The sequence below is a fragment of the Leptosomus discolor genome, chromosome 10 (assembly GCF_034619465.1).
Source record: "Leptosomus discolor isolate bLepDis1 chromosome 10, bLepDis1.hap2, whole genome shotgun sequence".
Taxonomy (NCBI): Eukaryota; Metazoa; Chordata; class Aves; order Leptosomiformes; family Leptosomidae; genus Leptosomus; species Leptosomus discolor.
Window position 1 is genome coordinate 19,448,321 of NC_141400.1, and position 27,369 is coordinate 19,475,689.

Genomic DNA, 27,369 nt, shown 5'->3' on the forward strand with positions numbered 1-27,369 from the left:
CAGGAAGCAGAACAGACACACATGCAAATAGGCTGCAGCCGGACAAGAAGCTCCTCTACAGCACATTTACTGTACAGAAGCTACTACTGTCCTCAGTGATTTTGCCCCCAGATCCAAATTTCACTTGAAAATCCTAAACATAAGACTGGTACTGGAGCAGGAGAACCACCTTCTGTGTGGTCTTATGCAGCCCTCACTTCACATACTTGGGTGAATTATCTCAAAATTAAAATTTGAAAGGTATAAAAGGAATGAAAACCAGAAGATTTAACAGACAGGACAAGAAAGTAGCCAAAATATCTAAACCATCACAAAAGCAAGATCACATCTACTTTCCACATTGCTTCTTCTGAACAGCTAAGTCTGTCTGAGGTCAGAGGAGCAGCTGGGGGTTATTTTTAATTCCATAGAGAAAAACAGACATTGACAACACAGATTAAAAGATACAACAGTTAAAACAGCAGAGTGAACCTCACACCACAGTGCCGTCAGACATGAGAGCAGAGAAGCAGAGTTCCCCTAGCAAGGGAGAACCACTTTTCACTAGAATTTTACTACCTGTTTGCAAAGGCACGGGACAACGAGCAAAGATACCTAGCAGCAGCGTTGCTGTAAGCACGATGATATAAGGATGCAAAACGAAAATACAAGGCATGTTGGCAGGCAAAGTAGTAAAACAAAAAACCCCACCTCTTCAAACAGACCGTTTAGAGTATAATCAGAAAGGCAGTTAACAGACTGGATATAGAAGCCCTTCTTCACCTAGCATAAAATAGGGATTTCTAGTCATCAGTAATGTTGCTCTCAAATTATACAGAAGGCTTCCAGAAGTAAGAAAGCCTGGGTTTTGTATGGTTACTCAATTAAGTAACCAAAATCACGTGGATTTCATTTTTCACTTTAAACGTGTGCCACAGTACATCAGCTCCTTCAACAAACGCATTGTTTTCTTTTTTCTCTATGTTCAATCTTACAGGATCACAGAAACTAAACCGAGCGCTGAGCTTCTCCGATCTAACAGACCGAACTGGACAGCGAGGGCTCGCTGAAGTGACCAGACCATGACTCTTCCAATACTGAGGACCCTTATTATTAAGAAGTCCCAAACTGAACAGGTACTTTTAAGACTAAAGTAAAACAAACACTCAGTGAACGATGAAGTTATTTTTCTTCCACATTTCGAACTGAAAACTAAGAAGTGAGCATAAACGTATTATTTTGCACAGTATTAGCACAAAGGCAGAACAACCAACTGCTAGTGGAAGCGCAGAAACGGAGACCACCTGCTTCCTTCGGTTAATGCCACTGCTGACAAAACCAAAACAAAAATCAGAAAATGAGGAAAGGCGTCCACACCACATCGCTTCCAGTGTAGTACCACCAGCACCATCAGCATTTTGAATCCAGCTCAACATCAGATTGTTTATACTTATGATCTAGAGTAAGGTATCCAAATCAGTTTTGATATGCCGCACACCAGCAGGACAGGCATGCCGGGGCTCCCTTGCACTGCTCAGCACTTACCTGTGTGTGCACCTGGTTAAAACAAAACATTTCTGTTGGCAGAGAGCATATTCACCCTCCTCACATCCCCCCCCCAAGCGGGATGGACACTCCTACAGAGGAACTGAGCATCTCCAGAAGGGAGCAGTGCTCAAGCAACCTGGTTTAGTGGAAGGTGTCCCTGCCCATGGCAGGGGGTGGGAACTAGAGGATCTTTAAGGTCCCTTCCAACCCAAACCATTCTCTGTTTCTGTGATTCCCTGTGCCACGGCAGCAGCGGGGAGCACCAGGCTGATCAACCCACCACCAGGCTACCAGGTCAGATGGAAACTGCTGCCCCATAGTCTTCTTCATACTATTTCAGTTTCAATACATAACCAGAAGTCCAGAAGAGCGTATTAACTGACTAGTTTCTGAGCAAGGGTGTTGTTTTACCAGCCTTGAATACTGGCAGCAGCAGGGTGCTTCCACACAGCCAGCTTCACCCACAGCACTTGCTGCCACGTAAAAATCGAGGAGGATTGTAGGACTGTCCTCAATTGTACTCTGCAGTTCATGCCAGCAGTGAAATATTTTCCACCTCCAAATATCATGCTGCTCTTCACTCAAGATCCAAAGAAAATGAAAGGACCAAGGAACAACAGAAAGGACACTTCAGTACGCTGAGGTATGTTGCAATTCTGGGCCATTTTCTTAAGTGATAAATGGACCTATTATTAATTCAATAGATTGCTCAGCCTCCAAAAATGTGAGCTACAATGCCCATTCACACACTATCTGTTATCCTCATTAACTTAAGTTGACCACATTTTATGGCCTTTAAAATGGGTCAGTTCCCAGTGGATTCCCTCTACAAAACTGATTTACATTCTAAAAAGAAAGGGGGAGGGCAGGAGTCAGTCAGCAGCAGAGCACGCTGGTGTTCTTTAACTACATTAAAGTGGCTAATTCTTTTGCTTGAAGATAAATACTCATTATGTATTAAACCTCATTAGTATGTTGCAAATTAAAAAATAGAAAATAAAATAGTTAAGATAAATTAATGAGAATTAATCAGGGAAATTAAACTCAAGTACACCTTGTGTCAGAGCAGATCACTAGTAAGGTGCATGCCACCACACTGATGCTTTTTTCTAACCCCATTTGAAGTCCTACCTAGAAAACTGACAGTTAATAGCACCTTTAGCGACATTTACTATAAAGCATGAACATAAAAATAATGAACAAACAACTCTGCACTTTTAAGTCTCTGAATTTCCTACAGAAAAATATCCTGAAATTCCAGAAAAGGATTTAAGATACTGCTAAGTGTCTCCATACTCTCATCGGTATTTAACTACAATTACAGAAGATTCAAGATATTTAAGACACAGAGGACAGTTATACAAGCTCTGCATTTGTCTCCAGGAACACCCAGCAGCGTTTGACATTGCTGACTTGGCCAACGCTGGCTTCTCCACATGCTGTGGTGGCCTGTTCCTCCAAAAAAGCCCATCAGCTTTAGCTACTTGAGTTACACACACACGAAATGCTCTAGTTTCTTCATAAAAATATTTCAATAAGGTCAGTTTGTCTCTGGTAGCACACACTGCACAGAAGCTACTCTCTTATTTGCATCTCTCTGTGTTTTTCTTTTTACAGCCGCAGTGATAAGACCAAAGAAGGAGGCAAGCATTTCCTAAGAATTTCCTATCACCGCATGCTTTGCCCACAGAATATATTTCATATAAACTTGCAAATGCACTTGCAGCGAGTCAGTCACCAGCCAGCCCCGTAAGGAAAGCAGGACACTTCCCGTGCATGCTCCAAACTGCTCCTGCTGCAAACGGTGGCTGCATCACCGTCTGTGAGGCTTTTGTAGGAAGCAGCACTCCTCTGGGAACGTCTGCAGCACCGCTTATAGAAGCTGAGTGGTGTAACCGGTTTGCAAGTGAAATTGGTCCAAAGAGACCAAGTTCTCCTCTCTATTAAACTACTCGAAGGATTACAGAGCTCCAAAAGGTCTATACGTGATCGGGTGAGTGTCTGTCATCTTGTGGTATAAGGCAGCAGGAGCGCCGAGGTGCAAAGCTCAGCTCAGCCCGGGCAGTGGACGCAGACATACTCAGCAGGCCAAATCTGCGGCAGCAGCAGTTAACAGGGAAAAATGCGAAGCAGCAGTGGCAAAACAGAGGCATTCACGGGACATGGCTGCACATATCATCACGCAAACAAGTCCTGTGGCATCCCTCAAGGCAAAAATCTCCCCCTCTAAAACTCCACTTTTGAGAAGAGACGAGATAATTGGGAATACACAAACGAACTACTTCACTCCAGAGGACCCAGACAGGCTTCTCGCACTCTTACCTGCCCTTACTTCATGGCATGGCAGACTGTAGCTTAGAACATCTGCTGCAGCAAAGAGTGTATTACTGATGCTATCAAAGCTCATGAGCAGAATCACACTGACACAGCACAGAAAGAACGGCACAAAGGACTCGGTACAGGACATCAGACACCCACGGCTGTTAGTGTAGTGTGAGAAACATTTCTCATAGAAGCTGAATATTCACATACTCAATGAGCAAGAGACATCATCAAATATTAGTTTTAACGTTACCAAATCTAGACACAAGGAAGCTAAATCAACAGCAGTTTGGAGATCTAAGCCTGCTTAATGTGGCTTCTCAGAACTACAAACATTTTTGTTCCAGCTCCATTAGCAACATCTCATAAGATCAAAGTTGAAAGAGATCTTCCTGTGTCCCCAGCCCCACTACTAGGGTACAACATCAGTCTACACCATGGAAAAGCAATCCTAATATTCCAGCTGCTCACAGTCTGCATACATCAGCCTGGGAAGGACCAAGGTACCATCTATAAGCACACAGGAGCTTGGCAGCCTTAGGAAGGGTTCTGAAGAAGCAGAAGGAAACCTGGACGTGGAAAAGGTTGATGACAACTAAGCTGAAAGCCTTATCACCAAGCACTCTTAATGCTGCTTCTCCTCTTACCCAAAAGCCTTCACACTATGTGGAATTGCAACGGCTGGGAGTAACAGGGCCTTCCCCACCAGCCCCAGCATGGCTGGGAAAAAGCAATGAAACAGGGGATGGGGTGTAAATAAAATATTCAAGATCGCAGTCTATCGTTGCCTGACTCAGGAACGCTCAACTCAGCCATAACTAGTAGGCTTTTGAAACTCAAGTAAGCATAATTTTAGAAAGAATGACCTAATCATCATCATCATTTACCCATCCAGATTAAATTTACATAGCTATTGCTGTTACGAAAGCAGCCATAGGTATAATTGAAATCAAGGCAATTTTGCTGCAATTTTATAGAATACTTTACAATAAGCTTTCTGCTATAAAACAGAAAGAATTTGCTGAAACCAGCAATAGATTTAAATACATTTGAAAAAATCTGTCTTACCACAATCATTTCGGAAGGCTCCAATATGATACATTCGCATCCTCGTTTTCCTCCAGACTGCTTGCCAAAACTAGAGTGGGATGGAAAAAGGCAAATGAAAAGAATGAGATGAACAGCCTATTTTACCTTTTCTGTAATAAAAATAATTGGTAATGGTGCATATTACAATACCCTTAAAAACAAAAAAAGGACAAAAAAATTGATGAAAACTATTGTGTGAAACATTCTAGCCAGACAGTACCATTATAAGTTTTTTAATTTACTCAGCACTTCTCATCATAGCCTGCTATGTAAAGCCTGAATATAAAGAATGTTCTTCTGTTAAATCATTATTACTTGCAGATACTCAAAGTTGCTCACAACGCATTTCAGTGTTGACAAGAAAACATTAGTAAATTTTAATTAAGCACTAAATAGGCTTTGTAAAAACAAATATACATAAATTCCAGAAACTCCGAAGTACTACTTTGCATGTGGCATTAATAAGAGTTCACACAACTCCACGTTGCCCCTTCATCCTCACACCAGACAGGAGGACAGAGAACCTCTTCCCTAAAAAACTGAGCCTTAACTTGTGACCCCTGTCTTTAGGCTGCTCCTTGTACCATCCCAAGGAGCCTGTCATCGCAAGGGGGTCTGCTTAAGCAATACAAAACCACACAAGTGCAACAAAATGGGATGGGCAGTGTAACACAGCAACTAAGGGAAGAGGCTAAAAGCAATCTGATATGCTTCAGCTGATCGACTCTACAAGGCAGAGACCTTCAGGACACCTAAGAACAGAGGTGACTAAAGGAATCGGCTCTGGAGAAGGTAGCACGCGAGCAGATCCGAGGGTGCTGGAGACACCAGCAAAAAAGAGCTGAGCTAGATACTGCTGGGGGGTGTGTTACAGACCAATAACCTCTTAAAACGTTTAACTGGTGACTATAGTAGCACCTGGAATTGAAAATACCTGGCTTCACACATTAAGCTTGTCTTCACTACAGACCTGGTAGCTGGAGTTAGGTATGCTCGACCTACCCCACTCAATTGAGCTCAAGTGAAAGTGATCCCATACAGACACCAAATAAATAAACCCTGCTTGATGAACAGCATCGTGGCTGGATTAGCAGTTCAGTAGCTTTAGCTGCTGTGTTACAAACTCAGACTGGCAACAGCAATCACATCTGAACATGTATCAGCAGGTGAAATAACTGAAAAAATCAGTTAACCCAAAGCTGAGATTAACATGTGAACTAGAAGGAGGTTAAAACAAGTGTGGAGATAAATCCTAAAAAGCAGGTCAGCTCCACCTGCTTTCACTAAGGCTACATTTGGAAGTTACAGCTGAAACTTCAGCCATAAGAACATCTGAGTTACATATATCGACTGTCATTTCAACAGCAAATATCCACTGAAACACGACCACTTTGTAGAAAACTTTTAAAAGACTCATGCTTATAAACTACGTGGTAGGGCAGCACACAAAACCTTTTGCAGGATATGTGCATTTTCAGAACTTAAGCAACTAAACTGTGAAGCTATTCAAGTGAAGCTTCAGATTATTTCAAGAAAGAAATTATCAGTGTAACCCAGTTAGGATAAAGTATCACAATCAACAGAGGCTCAGCAGTTTAAACTGCCAAGTTTTGATTTTGCTAATGGTCTACTGAAAAAAAAAAAAAGCTAATCTTTAAATTATATGATTGCCATGGAGTCATAAACAATTGAAATTTTCTCATCCCTAGATGCTCTAGCAGGCCAGAGAAGCACAACTTTCACACGGAAAACCGGCATTTTCAGACATCTTTAGTAAGCAATTCATAGCTAAAATTTTCATGCCTTCTTTCATGTTTTTTCCACACACCATATGATTTAGGCATGACAGCCTCATGTATTTGCAACACATCAAAAAGAATAGCCAAACTACTCCCACTATTACAGCAAAGTTAGTTTAGTTCAGAAAATACGGAAATTTCATCTTTCATGGAAGCTCAATGTAAGTTCCAGCTTCTGGGCAGACTGAAATTCCACATTATGATTTCTCCACAAACTGAAAACCAAAGTGAAACCAATTCTGCTAAGGTATCATTCACAGTTGGCAAAACAAAACAAAAGTTAAACAGTTTATTTCTGTTCCATACAATAGGAAATCAAATAGAATTTTGTTAGGGGGAAAAAAAAAATCTAAAGGAATTATGTGCAACCGGACCTTTCAGGTTTTGCAGCTTGTTAAAACTGAAATAATCATTATCAGTTTTATCACAAAATAGATTTGCTACTGTTGCTATATCCCCAGTAGTCAGGAAAAAGCCACAAATTTCTACTGAAGGTTGTTCAAGCACAGCATTTTTACTGTGTAACAACAATTTATCAAACTACTGGAGGTTAAGGGAGGGTTGTTTTCTTTTTGTTTCATTTTACATAAACACATTCATGAAATTCAGCTACTATCAAGCTCCCCTCTGCTTATGTTGCAACATTTGCTAATTAAGTAATGGCAGTAACCAGTCATGCCAGGAAGAGAAAACCGCTTGTAACAAAGGTCAGGCTCTTGGCACTATCATTTCTGGTCCATCAAGCACCTCACACAACCCAACACTCAGAAAAGGATTAGGTTCCAAAACCCACCCTTCTAATCCTAAACTACTCATATTTACAAGTCAATAGGTCAAGTTTAATTTTTTCCTGGTGCGCATCATGGGATGTTTTATTGATTATACCACAACAGAGCTCCTTCAAAAAGAGGACGTGTCTTACAGTTTTTCCCTAGCCACAACCACCATCATGTTTTAAAAATACCAATTTTTAACATTCTTCTTAATTAAACACACCCAATGTGTTTTAGAAACATGGATTTTAGTTTTCTTAATGACTTCCTCCATATTTTTACCCAGAACACACAAATGCAGAGCTTCTCTACCAGTTAAGAGGTTTGCCGACATCAGAATATTTCACTAACCTGCCAATTTTAATCAAGGCTTCAGAACGATGGTCATTCCTAATTGTCTTGTAAAATTACACAATGAAATGTTTAGAATAAACAGAAACTCAGCCCTGAAACCACTGACCAGAGAAGACTTCCTTCAGTAGTACCACTAATAACAGGCAACAAGAAAATCTCATTAACAACTACGTAAGCAGAGACGCACGCGTAGAAAGTGGTAATGTACAACAGTTGTCACTTTTTTTTTTTTAATCTGAAGACCATTAATCAACATTAAAAGTTCAACTATTCGCTTTATTGGTTTATTGTCACAGAATTAGAGTCTTAACTAGTTCAGGTGGATACATTAGGAAAAATTTAATAGCCAGAACCAGCGTGTGTGCACATCTGAGTGGGAGAGAGAGAGGAGGCACAGGGAGGAGGAAGATACAGAAGCAGGAATACCTCATTAGGGTACAGAACGTTACAGGCGCTTTAGTGCTTTCAAGCAGGGTGGGAAAAATAATACAATTAAGAATTTAAACTAATACAAACACTGAAAGTGTGATAAAACATGAAACTAATGTAAATTAAGCTCTACTTACAATACAGTAAAATCTATGTCAAAGGACATCCTACCAAAGACATAAACATTAAAGTTTTAAATGATCCAACAATTAAGGTTTTGCTCAATCTGTACACTTACTCACACATATTTTAACAGCTATTCTATAGCTCCCCGCTCTCAGAAGTCCAGAAAAGTCAGTACAATAAACTGCATTTTGCTTTTTTTATTTACAGTTTTATTGTATGCTCCTGTCACTTAATATCCATCTATTACATCTGCATCATTAATTTTCAGACACTCACTCACTGGCTTGCAACACTGTCACGGGAAAAAAAAACCATCTTCCACATACCAAAGGCACCTTTGTTTATCCTTGATATACGGATGCCTCATTTGCAAGAAACCTTGTTTTCCTCCTGATTCATTGCTAGTCGTAATTAAAAATGCTTAAGCAATTGCATCATGTGAGAAAGGAATGTCAGTTAAACATGATATCATGCACCAACCACTAATGGGCGTTCAGGCCACGGGATCAGACTAGAGCTAAGCAGATGTAAAAGCCCAGAACGGCAAATAACACAGCTCTCGGCATCAGCCATTTCTCTCGGCTCATCTGCCCCTTTCCCGCTGCGGGATTTCCGAACACAGAGGAAACCCTCTGCGACTGCAGCACCAAAACCTCAAATGTGCAAGCACCTGAGGGGACGCCTGACTCCTCTGACACGGGCTGGATCAGAACTGCTCACTGCAGAGAGATCTCGTATCGGAGAATATGCCGGTTTTTAAACTCACACCCACTCCCCAAAATACTGGGAGGCGTCAACATCTCTTTAAGGCACTGGAGCTGTTTGTAAAAGTAAGGCTTGTTCTGAGCCAACACTTAGAAAAGCCTCCAACATAACGTATTTTGAACATAATAAAGCAGTTCTTTAAACAGGCTGGTCACAAACTTACAGCTTTCTGAACACTCATGTTTAACAATGCTTCATCTCCAGCTGTTAAGCAACCTGAGTATTTGGTGCTGAAATACACCTGGAATTTCAAGACTGACAAATTTAAGGAACAACAGTCACATTGAACTTGAGAATTTCTTGATATCAACATGCTGAAGTTATTCATCACTGATGGTTTCTCATTATGCAGTACTCTAAATACACTACGTACTTTACAGGTAAAAACACAGCCTGTCCTGAAGAGCTTTCAGCCTACAAACAGATGGAGACTGAATGCCTTGTTATTTGTTTGAACGCTAATTAGCAGGGATCTTCAAATTTACAACACTCTACTACATCCTGAAACAATATTTTCAGATGTTTCGCACATCAAACCCTTCAGTGACGAGAGGTCAGGCACTTCAAGATTTGTTCTGTATTTTCCAGGGACTACCAAATCATAAAGTTATCCTGGCTGTAGAAGTTGGTATCAATAACACACGTAGTTATCTGTGATTGGTGATAAAGCTGTCTGCAGTGATACTCGGTACTGAATTACATGCAGGACTGGGCTAGCGCACTGATACACCAGGACATCGGCATAACAAACAAAGGGTTTGCAATTTTTGCAGATATTTTGTTCTTATGAATATAACTGTCTCTCAAACTGCCCGTCAGGCTGCTTTTAGGAACATAAAGATGGAGACAAGTTGTACTTTCTGCCACTGCAAAGAGAGCCCCGTGACCTCACACACCCGGTACCCTGGCTGGATTTCTCCAATACAAAGACATTTTGCATGCAAGTGCTCAACCTGGCCTGGAAGAGACAAGTTGCCTAAGAAAGGGACACGTTGCTTGTTTGTTTGTGTTTAAATGAAAATGGGTTGGGTTTTTTTGTTGGGTTTGTTTTTTTTTTTTCCACAACTCAGGGCTCACCCTTCATTTGAAAAGCATTTCATTTTTCCTCTCCTCACAAAGTGCCTCTTGCCCAAGGCAGCTGTTCCAGCAAACACCTGTGCCACCCACTGCGGCTGCTGTTCAGATCAGAGGTAAAATACATCCAGTTACCACCGAACATACTACACAAGCATATTATGAATGGTTTGGAATAGCCATCAGTATTATTAAACACCAATCTAAATATTCTAAAAATGTAATTTTACACTTAAATTCGTGGTCATTGGCTGGGAAGTGACAAAGAGGGGAACACCTGCACAGCCACGTGGATCGGCATAACGCAGCGGCGCTGGGCATGGATAGAGAAGGCAGAACCTGCCCTCCTTGCCCTGCAGTCGTGGGGGACGAGTGTAATCGACACCGAAATCCTCACAGGAATAACTTGTTTTTCTGGGCACCTGCACGGAGGTCTGAATTTCTCTAGACTTCTCTCAGGTCAACCATCACCTGAAAAACTGAGCTGCTGGGGAGTCTCCCGGCTGCCTTTCTGGAGCACCCAGTGACAGTCAGTGCGGTCCCAGCAGGAGCCCTTGCAGCCGCCTGCCAACTGCCCAGCAGCCTCAAACGCACTCAGAGTGAGGAGACGGGGAAAAAAGTTACGTGAGCACAGATCGGAAGTTTCAGCAAAGGCAGGTGGCAGGGTGTTCATCATACCGTATGCTGTGCAAGTCCTGAGCATTTCACAGTAACTTAATTATCAAAATACAAGAACACTTAACTCCGTCAGAAAATGGTTTAAAGGAAATCTGAAGCCACAAGATACAGGGCTGAATGCAAAATACCGATTTCAATTAATGCTCAGTCATCAAAAACCATGTTTGCATTACCTCTCAACAACAACATTCAGCAGGTTTATCTCTTAAGCTTGCTGAAAGGTTTAATTGGGAACGGTTTTGGAGGCCACAGAACATGCTACTCAGTTTGCGGGCTGCGAGCTGAAGATGTCTGTGCTCGTTACTTTAGACTCTGAACAGGACAATGCTTTAAGGAACCCTGTATCTTACCCACCACTTTCTGTGAAGCCTTGCAGCTATTCCAGGCCATGTGATTTGAGAAAAATGGTAAAATTATATTTTAGATGGAAACAAACTGCACATTACCCTCTGCTTCCAATTTCACATCTCTTGGCTATTTTTAGCTTTGCCAATTAAAAAAAAGCATATTTCTATGGTGCAATCAGCATCCCTTGCAGTCTCTATAACCTCTATAGGGGAACTGTTGTAAGAAACTATGAAGAGAACAAAAGGAAATTACTGGGAGGGGAATGGGGGACAAGATTATTTGGTCATTTAGTTGTGACAGGTCTGAACACAGTCATTCTTTGTTCTTTCGGCTTTCTTATAAGATTGTTTCATGCCAAAATGGACACACCAAGTGGTCTCAGTTTGCAACACCTTCCCAGCCCTCACTCAACAGCAGCACCTCTAGCACAAGGAGCTGCTCTTCAGGAGAGCAGGACACACAGCCCCTCACCGGTGCAGTGCCTCTTCTCATGCCCGTTCCCTTTTTCCTCAGAGTATTTTCATCCCAGCACTAGCACTGCCAGAAGAAGTTAAACAGGAACAATCGTATCTGAATTAAGTAGTTTTACAAAATACATTTACCAGTAGCATTCCCAAGGTGTTCGTTTACTTACTGGCTGTCAGGCAATGGCACGAGTTACAGCCACCACTTACAGAAACACCCAGGGAAAACAGCACCTCATCTAGAGCCACAAATGCACCGAACAACCACTGCTCCGTACCCAGCAGTGAATATAAAAGTCTATCTAGCCTCAATAAGCTCAGGGATGTAAGCCTCGAGCTGTCTTTTTGAAAGCAGAAATATAATCTACAACACTTAGTTACAAAGAGCTTTCAAGTGTGAAGCAAACTACATTCACAGAGAATTGTCCCAAGACCTTTGCAATTTTTACAGTTGCACAAAAAAATTTAAATCACAAGTGTTTCAACCAGCATCACAATTCAGAACCTTATTGGCAACTGCAAGGTTGTCAAAAATTGTGTTTACTGTATGCCAGCAGTGGTCTGGCACACATATGTACCTAGACCTTGGTAGCTGCCGGAGGAAAAGCAATATTCCACACTACAGCCATCAGAACTCGAATGGCAGAGACTGGGACAGAGACGAGAAAGAAGAGGAAGAGCCCTAAGGAACACTGGGACAGAGCTCGGGTACAGCAGGTACAGTCTAAGCAGAAAGGAGTATTTAAGAAAGTTAAATCTGTCAAGGAAGGTCACTAGGAGAAAAATGCCAGTACGCCTTTCACTGGCAGAAGCTGGGAACGCCGGAGCTCAGAGCCACTCATTTACTGAATGGTACAAATTCACCACAGTTTGCAGAAAACGGCAGTACAGGTTTTAGAAGTAAACCTGATCTGGCTTTAGGTGATACATTTGAGGTCTAAATATATTTCAAAGCAAAGTTACATACATCAAAATTTAAAGATTTCTAAAATACAAGAAATTAAAGTTCTGCAAATTGCAATTTGTTAATCCTGCATTCATATTTACCAACATTGACAGTCCTGTAAAAGCACAGTATTTTATGTGCCTTTGGGACTTCACATAGAATAGACTGAAACACTATTAACAGCCACAGTCAGTCTCAAAAGATATTAAAATGATGCTATTCACAAACATTAACCTAATAGAAAAAAAGGGGAGAATAATTTCAACCCAAGACGCTGTTCACAATGCAAAACTGGAGTAGTTCTTTCATTATGGCAATTTTCCTCGATCCAAGCATTTCTGCCCTCTCCTTTTACCCAAGAAAAGAATGAGAAATGGCTTGTTGAGTCATTAACACGTCTACAACTCTACTGAAAAGACACCACAAAACAACCTTGAGTCCGTTTTGAATAAAGTAAGTGTTCTTAGCCAAGAACTGCACTACCTGAATAGGACAATGATTCCAATTTTCTCCACTTGTGAGATTTTTGGAAGGGCTGTTCATGAATTTCTTGGAAGAGCTCGGAAAAGTGAAGTGTTTGTTTTTAAAAAGACTACATCTTGAATGTTTCAAGACTTGGTATTTTTCCCTTCGAGGTTCAATTCCCACAGCTGTAGGAAGCTGTCATCCACATAATTGGCTTCAAAAGTTCCTCCAGGCCCTTGATATATTTCCTATGGCTAATCTTGCTGTGAGTAATCTCCTTCAAATATCCTGTTCAATTGAATTACCTTGATTAACAAGCAAGGTTAACACAAAAACTCTTTAACTCGCTGACATGATTTTCCTTCCACAAAATTCATCAATCCTGTTCTTTTGTTCCAGCCATCGCTTTCATGTTAGAAGCAAATTTTTCTCCTACTATGCCAAATCTATTGACAAATCCATTCTCCAGGGAATAGGGTAAATCAAGGTTAGGCCATCTTTGTACCTGATATTACCAACTAATCCGCTCCTTACCTCAAAAATCCTACAGGGCTTTTCTCATCTTGACCATCAGTGTCAGAATATTGACTAGATTTATCGTACCTGGATACAAGTTTTACTCCTCCAATTTTTAAGCCAATTTCTGAATTACAGCTTGCATACAAATTCATCCAAGTTGAACAAAAAGCTCTTCTCAAGCACAGTGAGCCACAGCATACACCCTTACTCATTCAAATACTTCTAGGAAGTTAATAAAGCAGTGACTGCCCACCTTCTTATGCTTCTGTGGAGCTACGCCTTTCAGGTTTGAATCTATGGAGCATTTTATTTCAAAAAGATCTGCAGAAGAAAATCAAGGTTTCCCTGAAGCTCTGTTGACTCAAACTACAGAATGGTAGATAGTGGATGAAACGAGGGATGCAAAAGGACAGCTTAACCAACTTCTTAATGAGGTTAAGTTTATAGATGTCTACTAAAGTGTCCTCATATCTGTCAAGGTAATCCTGGGGCAGATGACAGAAAAGAGACAAGTATTGTGAGGGGGTAGCAGGAAACAGTCATTAAATCATCATCACCTTCCAGTCTTGTTTGTGGAGACTGAAAGTTTCTCACTAACAATCATCGTAACAGAAATTTCTCATATAGTTATTAAACAAAAGTTGCCAGTTAGTTTATAACACAATCCTGAATTTTGAAGAATGACTGCCAAATAAAACAGATTAAATACAACAACTTTACAAGAAAAGGGGGCCTTAAAACCCTCTATTGCTCAGGAAACCAGCTTCCTCTAACTCAAACACCAATATCCTGCTTCCCACATTTTACAAAATATGTGTTCCAGTGTTCCCAGCAAAAGAACTCTAAAATGTACAGAAGTTCTTTAAACATGAAATGCTTGTCAAATGCTCCAGAGGACAAATATAAAATTGAAATTACCAAGTCAACATTACAAAGAGATAACTGAGGAGTGGAGGGTGTTATGAAGCATACACAAGGACTGAGTTTCAAACGAGAATCTATTTGCCAGCTATTACTGGTTTTACAAAATGCCTGAATTCTTCCAGAATGACAATTATTCAAACCTGGCTCTTGACCTTTTCGGAGCACTAGGAGGTCTGCAGATTAAAGCCTAAATTCTCATCCTTGGGAGTTATCACCTTCCTTACAGTAAGGGTTCTGTTTTGGTCCTCATTCATTTTCCCCCCAGACGTCTCAAAGCCATCACCAGTCTAGTGCGCTGCTTTTGTGCCGATGACACCCGTCTCTAACCTCGCTCACCTCTGCTCCTGTGTTGACACATTTATCCCATATTCCACAAATCAAACAGACAAGCTTTATCTGATGCCAATGTCTGAGCAGCAGCATGCCTACCAACCACCCAACTGGCTGGAAGGACGTCTCCAATCCCTTCAGCAATCTCACAACACTTCAAGCGCAGTTTTCTTTGCATTCCCTACACTTGCCCACCACTTTCCTGCTGTGGAAATAAAAAAAAGCACAGATAAATCACCACCCCAAACAACATACTCTTCCATAGAGGTTATTTCACTAATATCATATAGGTATAGGATCATATGCTCATTAGGCGTAGAGAGCATAGCATCAAGTTCTCTATCAGACAAAGAAGAATAATTTGAACGGAAAAATGTCCTTCATATCCTCTTTTAAACTCATACCTTTTTTTTTTCCCCTATTACAGTAAGTAATATTACCAAAGGTGATCAGGCATTATTTTCTAAAAATCAAAGCACTGAGCAACACCAAACTGCAGCAAAAGGTTTTGCTAACAAAAAAAAAAACCCCACCACAAAACTACACAACACCACAAAACATTTTTAAAAAAACCAAAACACAAACCCAAAAACCAACTAACTAACCAACCAACAAACAACAAAAAAGCAACCATCAATCAATTTAGGTCAATTTATCTTCACTGTGTTACCAACATTAAACAGAAAGTTTTCAAAAATAAACTGTACTTCAAGGATGATTTACACCTAATGGTATACTGGGGGTCACTTCCACTGTTACAACTTAAGCAAAAGTAAAAAGACAGAAAACAAACAATTTATTTTTGTTTCCCACCAAAAACAATAACTCTAACAACTGAGGCAATGATAATGAAGGCAATATTGAGTTTCCTTACAGATGTGTATTTAAGTCTTCTTTCAGAATGACTCACATAACCAGGAACCTGGTTGGGGACAAGGAATAATGCATAACGTTAAGTAAATGTAATTAAAGTGGTGCCAATTATAATTATGAAAGAATACTACTAAATTATCCAAGGCACTGTTTCCGATGAAAATAGCCTGTGACTGGTGACTACAGCTCCCTCAACTAAAGATGGGTTGTACGAGGTATTCAGACCAGGGAAAGTAACTTAAGTTTATCCCACTGCACTTAAAAAAAGGGGCAAAAAAGCATTATATTTTAATTCTAAATTGAGGTTGGGCAACACACGAACGTAATTCAAACAAAATGGAGAGTGAGCTGTGCTCTTCCTCCTCCTGTCCTCGTGTCCAAGCAACACTTCTTCCCCACCCGTGTGTGTGGCCCCAGAGTCCCAGGGAGGGAGCAAAGGGGAGAAGGAGTTTACAGGTGAACCCAGAGTCAGAAGCATTGAGGGAAACAAAAAGGTTCGAAGAGTTTCAGCATCCTTTTGCACTCCTTAAGTCCTACCTAACAGTAATTTTAGTTTATCTATTTGCACGTTTGTGCACTCCTCCTTCAAATCTTTAGCACATCAAAGCTCCTCTGACATTTGAGTTTCTCATTTTCTCCCCCGCAGTACAGTGAAGGCAGGGACAAACCTTGCTCTCCAGAGGTGGGGTGCCTTCTCTTCCTCTTCATGTGATCTCACTCCATAAGGAGACAAGACACCCCAGGAACCACGCCTGTATACTGTAGTTTTTTACTCATTATCCATAATAAAACTATTAGCTGTAATCTTGTGAACTAGCAGTAACAGACCTATTTTGCCCCCTTTTATTTTAAGAAAAAAAAAAGCACAAAACACATTCATTATGCTCTTGGAGTGACTCAAGTCTCGCAAAACAATGATTTTAGCCAGCTTTCACACAAATACCAGCTTGCCACGTCCTCACTTCTGGCACTGTTGAACTTCAGCCACCCAAGAAGCATTAAGAGTTTAACATCCAGCCTGTAGTTAACCAGAACTGAGTCGAAAAATCAAGCCCTACATGTTCTCACTAGTACTTACCATGAAATACAAGTATATGGAAGCATATTTGAGCTGGAGTTGACAATTTTAAGTCTGCTCCAATTTCATAATCACCTCAGTCCAGGTGCATTTGTGAAGAAAGGGAAGACACTAAGCTGGTGTCCCCTCCTCTCATCGCGCTGTCATGGCTAGAAGGGAGGCAACCCCACGGCAGCAGGAGAGGAGCCCACGCTGCGAGCGCACGGGCAGCAGTCGCTGCAGGAGGGAGCCCGTGCCCTGCCGCCCAGGGGAGATGGAGCCCATCACAGAACCACCACGCAGGGGAAAGCCTGTATTTCACTTGATACGAGGCAGCAGCACTTTCGATAACCCCATCAAAAACTATCCAAACGGGGTACCAAGGCAAGTCTAAGTTTTTTTGGTTTTTTAAAAGCACTCCTGCCTAGCCTAGAAGGGCAGCTCAAACACAAATAAGCAACGTGCAGCTTCAAAATATGGGGAGGTAAAATTTCCGAGTGATGTACAAGGTCAAGCAGAGAATTACTCAGAGCATTACTGAAGCAAGGTCCAGCTCAAGTCAAGCAGCATGCTTCAGTGAAAGCATGTCACAACATTCACTGATGCGGTCAGACTCCTGTCATATGCTCTCTGTAACCGATGCTGCTGGCCTCTATTTTCTTGCTTCACATAGAAGCCATATATGCCATTAAATACAGCCTCCAACCAAATGACAGAAGCTATGGGATTCTACAGGCCTATTTTTTGAGACAGGGAACTCTATGCAAAAACAGTTGCACATCAGGAATTATTCAGAGGGCCCCAAGTTAACAAGTCAACTACGAATTCTGTTAAAAAGCCAAATGAGATTTAAAAACCATGAAGTGCATTATTTCACACAGAAATTTCAACGTGCAGAAAAAGCAAAAGGGAATTTAGATCAAATTAGCAGAACACTCCTTCCACTATCAAACTTCAGAAAAACAAAGTAACATGAAAGTTATTTTAAAACTGTGAAAAATTTACAGCAACAGCAACATACAAAAAAGCATTTATTAAAAAAGAGATCTTGCCTTACCTTAAATAACAACAACAACAACTTTACATACCTGCAAGGTGGTAAAAACATGGAATCCTTCATGAGCACAGACCCAGAAAGCAGTATATACCAGCATCTCGCAATAGTTTCTGAGCTGTAAGACAATAAATCATTGATACCTTCTTGCAGCAACTTCGAAATATATTATCCAAAATGTTATTGCAGTAAAATAATGGTCTATCACTCTACCAACTTGATATGTGGACTGGAAACCTAAGAACTTTTGTTGAATGCCACCAAGAACTAACTTTTTTTAAAACGTCTACATACAGAATGTTTCTTATAACTTACAATTTGACATTTAAGTCAACCTAAAAATTTCATTAAAACAAAATTATTAATTTTCAGTAAAAACCATTCATTACAGTGAAGAAGCTAAAAATACAGGAAAATTTTTATGCTGTGCTAAATGTTGATTAACAATTCAACACGGACAGCAATACTACATGGACCTGTCAAGTGTTACGGCTGAAACACCAGACCCTACAGCTGACTCCTGCTCCGCACTCCTCCACCTCTGCACTGGCATCGCGTGCACACGCAGTCCTGTCCCCCATGGCGCCGTCCAACCCCAGACGGAGGGACAGGGGATGGGCCAACATTTCAGCCCACAGCCGGAGGTCTGCACAGCCTCTTCCTGGAGTGCTGTTGCACTGACACTTCCCGGCTACAGCCGAACATGCCCCTCCTCTCTCAGCACGCAACCCCCCACACGCACAGACCCGGTACCGGAGCAGGTTTGTGTCACACACACCCATCACACAACCTAGTAGGTGGCATCTCGTTTAGATTGGGGTGTACTGGAGGATGTGCCTTAGACAGAAAGCTAGGATAGCTGTGAGAGGATAAATACACCCTAAGCAACGCCAAAATAAGTGGGGAAAAAAAAAGTATATTTGCCTCCCAGCAGGAACCCAAAGAGAACCCGAAGCTAAAACACTAACTCTAGCAATTTATAAGAGGAGGTGGTGTTCGAGCTCCATCACTCCTCTGATACACGATACTCCTACAAAGCAACTGGGTTGCTGTCAGTGCAGTCCGTGCCAGCGCCAGGGGAAGAGTGCCACCTACTGAGTTGTCACCACCGCTCCCACCAGCCGCCGAGGGGACACAACGTGCTTTTGAACTGATCTTGCGTGTGCACAGGCGCACACACCTCTGCCGTCTGTGGGAGCCGTGCTGACAATTCACGGGCATCTCTCAAATGTCAGCACCGTACTACTGGTACAACTTCTCCTGTCAAAGCTCTCAACAGCCTGGCCAAGCCAAGCCATCGTAAAGCTTTCTGTTTACAATGACTGAAAAAGCAAGCGAAATATTACAACATGCAAAACACTGGTTTTGTTTACACTTCCAGTGAAGAACTCCAACCAGCGATATGTACTTACCAAAACAGAACTTGGTTGCCCTTGTACCTCTCATAGCGGGCACTTGATGACATTATTCTGAAGGAGAAAGAGAAGTTTAATTTCAATTTTAATCCCCAAAGATGATATCCATTAATCACCACATTTCAGTAGAATTGCTTTAAGGCTTTAAGACCTCAAATTCAACTATTTTTTTTGTTCTAAACAAAGGATGTGCTTAACCATAAAATTCAGATTATTACGGTGTTCTTCATTATCCAGAGAGATAACATACAGCGTGTTCTCTAAGTGTTTAAATCACTCCCACACATTGGAATTACCCATAGCAACAGAACTGAAGGAACTAAAACACTTCCAACGCACTTTTTGTGCTTTGTTGGTCTTCCACTTTATGTATTCTGAGATCATCCCAATGTCTGAAGCATTAAAAAGCTTTTGTAATCTAGAGTTAACATAGGGCACTGTCTACACAGTCCTTTGTAGACAAATGGGAGTAAGCTCTGCCTTGCTTCTTAGCAAAGCTAATTAGTTTAGATTCCATGCCACATTATTGCAATGACTTAACTCAGCAATGGACTTGGCCCACGCTCTGCCACCTCCAAGGGTGCGCAGACAAAGGCTTTGCTCATCTGCACAAAAACACAGACATAGATACCAGCTGTGCCACACAACACTAGCTAGCTCCATAGTACTTTACCTTAGCTGATGTTCCCTGAAATGTGAGAGTATGTCCAGTCCATGAAGGAAAGAATAGATAGTATTTAAGTCCTAAAAAGGAAGACAAAAAAAAAAAAAAAGACATGAGCAACTTCATTCACAGCATTAATAACCTCAGCATTACCTCCTCAGTTTCTGCAGTAAGTTACACAGACCTAGGAGACAATTCTAGAGACAAAGCACAAATTAGTAGATAGGTCAGGACACCTGCAGACTTGAACTCTGTCCCCACTTATCTGAAAAAGATTTATTAAAAATATCTCTGAAAATATTATTTACATGAATGGATACAGCAGCAAGGAACATGTGGAATAAGCCAAACATGACCGTCCTATTCATCCAAAGTCAGAAGCTGTTGAAACCTTCTAACACCTCTTTAAAGAGGGAATTTTGCAAAATCAGTTTGCTAATAGCAAAGAACGCTAGCAAAAACCTAAACCATGTAGTCTAGCCACTACATACAGTGCAGAGAACCACGGCACCTTTTCATGGTAAAAGTGTTATGTCTAGAAGGAAAAAGCTATTTCATGTGCACCTCAGATCTAGCTAGCAGCCCCACTACAAACTCTGCTCCACCCTACTGCCTCTCTGGCTCAGTCCAGTCCTTGACTGGAGGGTGACATTAGAAGTTACTCCAAAATATTCTTTGGCAATGAAGACAACGAAGTTTTAGATGTCTCCCACCTCCTGCTACCAAGGTGCAGCGTGACATCAGTGCCATCCATTAGCAACACAGAAAGCAAACGACTTTTTTGAAGCAACATTATTAAAACATGAAGATGATTTCACTTTAAAATGTGGACTTTACATAGAAGCTGTAATTTGGAGGTGCAGCTGTTTAAACTTCTCACTACACAGAATCCTCTTCAGTCACAAAAATATCTGTGCTGATGGCACAGACCACATGCTAGGGAATAGCTCACTAGGGCTATTCATCATTTAATTTACTATCCTGAACAGGTGGGCTGTGAGCACTGAATACAGGCACAACAAAGTCATTATACACCACATAGCAGTCTCTCCAGCTTGGCCCTGGAAAATATGTTCTGAATTTTCAAGTGCTGCATTTATACAGTGTTTACAAAAGATAAATCACTATAAATGCTAGCCTCAAAATTTACAATGGATTTACTTTAGAAAAGTTCTTTGGCTTAATAGTCAATGTTTAGAAATATAACGGATATAGACTGTTACAGCAAATGAAAGGTCATACGTAATTGCGGGCCACGTAAAACCAATAAAACTCTGATTTTTTTTTTTAAATGTCATTACCAAAACCCATGAAAATTAAACAGAAGGCCTGAATGCCCAACACACATATTTAAAAAGCACCCGTTTCACATACTCCAACCCCTTTTTAATCCTCCGACTGTGAGCTGCCCCAGACTTGATTTTCTTAGAGAAACACCCACGAGCCCCAGCTATGGGTCAGGCTCCAAACACACCACTCACTTGTGGTGACCAACCTTGAACCCCAAAGCCTGCAAGAGACAGCTCTGGCAGCCAAAGGGTCACTTGAGGTACCAGACCAGCTCAGTTACTGAGCTCTCCCCCTGCCTGAGCAGGGACCTGCTTCAACCCCCCCACCAGGAAACATCAGGTAGGGGAATGTGGCAGCAGTATCCTCTGACCATACAGAGTCTTAGTGGTTAAACAATTTATGGAACAACTGAAATACAACCCCTGTGTTCCACATTCTTCCTACTCTGCCTGGAGGTCCGCCTGTCCCAGGCCAGAAGAGCACTCAGACGGGCAGGTAAAGGAAGGACGAGGAGCAGATGCTCTCAGCTCCTGCGGGAGCTGGGCTATCAGGCAGGAGTTAGTATTTGGTGCTACAATTAAAGCTACATTTTTCAGTCATCATTGCATCTATACACACTTTCTTACATTTTCCAATGTTTTTCTACACAACTGAGACTAAGATGTAACAGAATGTCTTCAGCAATCCCATTGTAATGAGTCACAGAAAGTTGTAAGCAGAACAAAAGCTTATGTTCATGTTTAAGTATAACTTAAAAACTTTGTGATTATGACAAATGACCACATCCCTACTTCAGAATTCTTCTCTGCAACTCCGCAAAGCACAGCAGGTTAATTCAGCACAGGCTGTCTCCTGCACTCCAGCTGCACCCAGGTTGACCGAACAGGACTACTGTACAGACCAACTACGCTTATTTAGGAGCTTGATGAATAAACAGTCGGTAAATTAGAGAGATAAACATTTGCTCAAAGGGGATTCACGCCTGGAAAGCATTCCTCAGCTCAGACTTGGGCTGTTCAGATGTGCAGCAGCAGAGACAACAGCTGAGCCAGAGCACAGGACAGCAAAGGGAAGGCAAAGCTTCCCATTCCCTCATCGCAGCAGAAAGCATTTAATTTAGGCTGGCCAGAATTACTGCGTTAATGTCAATAAACGACAAACATCCAACCAGGTGACATTTCAACAACCTGAACACATTAGCTTCCCACACATCAGTTTCGACAGGCATTTTTAAATCCAGATCTGTAACAATCTCCCCCAAAATAACTGACTTGTACAGCAATCACCTCTCCTAATTAAGCAGAGAAGGTGCTTTTGTCGAGTGCCACTGAGCACAAGAGCTAACTCAGCGACGTCTCCCGGGAGGGCCCGCGGGCTGCCTCTATCCTCCGGTGCACTGAACGTACCGGTCCAAGGTGGTTTACATGTCCTGTTGAACTAATGTTTTTTTTATTAGTTTAAATAGATTCGTTACAGCCAGCCAGCTGAAATTCCTCCCCTCCCTCACATGCCTCTTCAAAGTCTAACCAGGGCGGCTACGCGCAGCTAACCTAGCCCAGTTTCTCCTGATAACAGATTTCCTACCAGTCGTACTTTGCAAAGCTTTCTCCATTATTCCCATCTCACTTAAGATTAAGTGCTTGTAATAGCACTGAAATTATGTTTGTGAGACTACATTTAGAGGCTCATTTTACATTTTTGCAAGCGAGGAATATAATTTCAATCCCACCACAGCCGGAGACAGCGAGCAGCCGATGCCAGGCAGGTGCTGCAGTTACCTTGGGGATAGACACTGCCAGCCTGAAAAAAAATCCTCCAGCAGAGATGAAGCATTCATTTCTCTAATTCAAGGTTTATAAAACTGAAAACAGGATTGGAAGCTGTTATTTTTAAAAACAGATGTATGTTGCCACACCAGTTATAAACAGCAGACAAACATAACCACAGTTCAAAGGGTAGAGGTAACTTTTACAGACAGCCACGATGAAAAGAAAGGGCTATAAAAGGACGATGCCAAAGGGCAACCACCAGCCTCACAACAGCAAAAGGCAATGTCTTTGCTGGAAAGTTACAGACTCTTTCCATACTCTTCACCATAATCTCTTTACATACTTCTTTCTGCCAAAACCCAAGCAAAATAGGATTATTGATAAAAAACAATTTCTCCTGATACTCTAAACCAGGGACCAAGGTCAACATTATTTTATTTCGTAATCTTTATTTCTGGAGCTTTTCAGCAGCTGAAATAATAGCTGAAATTGAAGCACAGTATCTACCTTCAAACAGCATGCCCACACATTCTCCAATCTTCCACAGAAAACTACCTTGCCTGGGTTATTTAAGGAGAAATTAACTCACATTTTCTATCCAACCAACTAAAAATGCAGCTCCAGTGAGCCAAGGGAAGGAGGGGAACTGGGCAAAGAGCGGAGGAAAGCAGGCGGGAGTCGTTCATCTTGCTAGGAAGGCGATTTTCTAGGCTACAGAGACACGAAACGCGACCACAGCGATCCCGCCCAAAGCTGCCCGGGATGGCTCATTTTCTGTGCCTCCAGTTCTCCCAGCCCCGAGCTCACGAGCAGAGGTGTCCTCAACTGCTATGTTTAAAAAGCAGAGGACAGCTGTTTCTTTGTGTTCTTCACGTGAAGGAATACACTGTATAGAACAGCGTGTGTTGAAGCAGAAGTGCAGAAATCAAGCGACCGCTCTGCGGACGGCACTGCTACCGCCAGACCCGGCCCCAAGGAACGTGTGGCCCAGCGCCGACACGTCGGCAGCCCGCCGCTCCATTCAGCGGCAGCTTTTATCATCCCCGACACACCTATCCTACTGACAAAAAGCTTCAACCAGCTACTAAACCAAAGGCAGTGTAAAAACAGGGAGATTTTAGCAACAACATAATGTTACATTAATCAGCTTTCTTTCATGGTAACATCCTCATCCCAACGTACTAAGTGAGCCACGTGAACAACCAGACCACTTCTCATTTTCCCTGCAAGATGCCAACTCACACAATCACCACAAGATGCCACAACTGTAGAACAAGGCAAAATAAAAGTGCCAGTCACGTCAACTGAAAACTCATCACATGAAAGCAAACCAAATAACTACCACCATCACCCATTTACCCCAAAACACTTTTATTTGAAAGTAATTTGCTACTTTTTTTTAACCAGGATGGCGAAATATTCGTTTTTTAGTTGCCAATATGTAACTTTCAAAAATAAAGAAATAAAATGAGTCAAAAAAAAAAAAAAAACATCATGAGAATATAATCAAACCTCAAAATTACTGGGGAAGAGGTGATCATCCTTAGTTTTGTTATCAGCATCTTTTTAAAAACATGACCAAGACCTGGATGCTTCCAAGCAAATACCATAGCACAGAAGCACCAAGACTGCTGGAAGCAATCCTCTCCCCCTACGGTCACCTCTATTTCAGCAGCACGCCAAGCAATACAACAGTCTTTTATTAATCCAGGAAACCTGTTGAAGCAAAGATTTACTTAGTGTACTAAGGCTAAAGTGATTTACACAGCCGCCTTCAAGCTTGTTCGAGTTACCTTTGAACAATTTAATGTCCACCTTCAATAAGGAGTTGATCCCTGCCTCTGTTACCTGAGCTGATGAGCAAAATTTGTGTTTGTGTTGTTTCCTTCTGCTTCACCCTTTTCTCTCCCCATATTTTGCCTTTAATCCAAGGAGCAACTTTACGAAGCTTGGAAAGAATCTGATGGAATGATGGTGGTCTCGAGTACGGAGCTCTGAACACAAAGTTTTCCAACCAACCAACCACAAAAAATCCAGCCAGTACAACTGTAATTCACGTGAACTGCTCTCATATGCTGAAAGTCTGCAATAAGGTGCAAGACAAATTCCCCTGCAGCGTTAAAAGTGGGCAAAAGCAGTGTGATGCTCCGGAATGCAGATGAAAAGATTGCATCAAGAGCAACTTTGCTCTTGACAAACATAAAATGAAAACCTGATGCTTTGCTTGATGTGACCTCAGCCAGGTGTTCCAGTAACACACAATTATTTAAACCACTAAGCAGGAAATCTGTTCTATTTTGACAGAAAATAAATTTTTCTGAAATGACCTCATAGTTGCAAATTCTGCTCAATCTCACAAAGAGCCATCCTCAGCAAGTGAGGTATCAGGGAAGCTGAGGAAACCATAAATCCCTGCAGACTCCCTTTATAGTGCTGCCCAGCATGTTGTGTGCTTTGTGTCACAGGAAAGGGGAGAGGCAGCACAGTCCCCAAACAGCTGCCTCCAGCCACAGCCACCTGCACTGACCATGGGACAGCCTCTCGCTGCAGCAGGACCGGGAGATCCAGTAGATACCTCCCAGCTCCCAAATCCCAATGAGCTTGGACTTCATAGATGCCCTAGTTCCACACTGAACCTCAAATGAGGGGGTCTCCAAGAATGCAGACCAGCAGGTACCAGTCAGTCAGTCCAGAGTTTTGCCCAGGGAATGAGCGAAGAGCAGAATCTTGCACAGCAGCACCAGCACTTCAAAGCTGCATGGAAGAAACAGCTGGGTCAGCAAGTTCCAGACAGATTGCTCTCACATGCAAACCTGTCCCAAAGAGCTGCGCAAAACCTGTCTCTCAATTCCACCCCAAACACATTTAATTCCTGTTGCAAGAACATATGCTTGGCTCACTCGAGGCTCCCCACACCCAACCCACACAGGCTGCCAAGCCACCCAGGATTCCCTGGTTCACATACAGGAATCTGCTCCTCACAGAAGCGCAAAGGATGGCTGATGGGATTTTGCATCCATGCTTTTTCCACGGTAAGACAAGACAGTTGCCAGGATGTATATTTTATATGCTTCAGAGCAAACAAAAATGTTAATATCTTCTAAAGAGCTGTTACAGATTCAGCTGTACTACAGATAATACATTTTAAAGGAAACAGACACACATTTCTGCCTTTGAAACAACAGTTAAACCATATGGTAACAGCTTCCCAAATTCCACTAACATTCAGAAAGACCATCAGATACAAAATCTTCCAGGGAGGGAAGCCGCATGGTTGAAAGCTGCCACAACCTCCCTATTTGTTTGCTGCAGAGAGCTGATTCTTTCTCTTCAGTGCTCTGACCAGAAAGTGGCAAGTGGGAAACAAGGCTGGAAACAAATTTCAGCAGAATCAAGCACTCGCTTGGTATCAGGACAAGGATTTTAACACACTCTTGGAGAGTGGCTGAATTTCTCTGTATTAGACTTCTTATTTGAAGTGCCTGGATTTCGGTAAAGCAAACAGAAGTAATTGTTGGAGCACGGAGAGCAGGTTGAGTAAGCTGTAACTAGGCGGCTTTCCTCCAGCCTGCTGCCATTACTTGCTTCACAGTGATTCAGCAGGCTTCTTATACAGATTGAATGCATCTTTTATTAGGAATCCCGTCAGGCTCAATAAAGACTTTGTCACCCTTAGGGGGGCGTAGCAGAAGAGAGGAAATGTTACTCAGCACGGTTTATGGTTTTCATTGCTTCCCTTCCTGTTGCTTCATCGAAGGCTGGAATCCGTGCTGTTTCCTTTACTCTCTGTTTAAGGCCAATTGTAAAAATAGTACTCCCAAATTCTTTCCTGATAATGTAATACCAGAAATAAAAATACAGAAACATGCTCAAGTTCTCTGATCCACGTTTCACATACTCACATATCTATGCAGCAGAGTCACCAACCTTAGCGATGCTGACTCAAGGAGCCCAAGCTCCACACCCGAAGCTGGACAATACACACTGTCAGCTACCCCTGAAACTCGCAGGAGGAGCCATCGACTACATTTAAACACGGGCAGCAGAGCTACGGTCCCTTCACTAAGAGGAAGATGATGAGATGAATGAGAAAGCAACTCCTCCATCTTAAATATTTGCCCTCCCTGTTCAGTGGCATTTGACTTCAACAACAGGGCAAGTGGTGCAAGAGAACACCAGCTCAGGACTCTTCACTTACAGTAACAATTCCCTTTGAAGTATCCTCCTATTTAGCTGGATGCCATTTAAAAAAAAAAAGGCAGGAAAAAATATTTAAATGTAAGCATTGAGGCACTATTAGGGAGGAGAAAGGATG

General features: G+C 41.9%; 1 protein-coding gene across 2 annotated transcripts in view; it reads right to left on the reverse strand.

Moving 5' to 3' along the window:
• RAPGEF6 (Rap guanine nucleotide exchange factor 6) overlaps nt 1-27,369 on the reverse strand; it is a 127,411-nt gene that overhangs the window by 81,238 nt on the left and 18,804 nt on the right. For both annotated transcript variants that reach the window (XM_086471081.1, XM_009961468.2), the window contains exons 2-5: nt 20,005-20,075; nt 19,329-19,385; nt 17,951-18,034; nt 4,918-4,987 (exon numbers count right to left, since the gene is read on the reverse strand). In XM_086471081.1, coding sequence (XP_086327207.1) covers nt 4,918-4,987; nt 17,951-18,034; nt 19,329-19,385; nt 20,005-20,075 — 282 coding nt within the window. The remainder of the gene's footprint in view (nt 1-4,917; nt 4,988-17,950; nt 18,035-19,328; nt 19,386-20,004; nt 20,076-27,369) is intronic.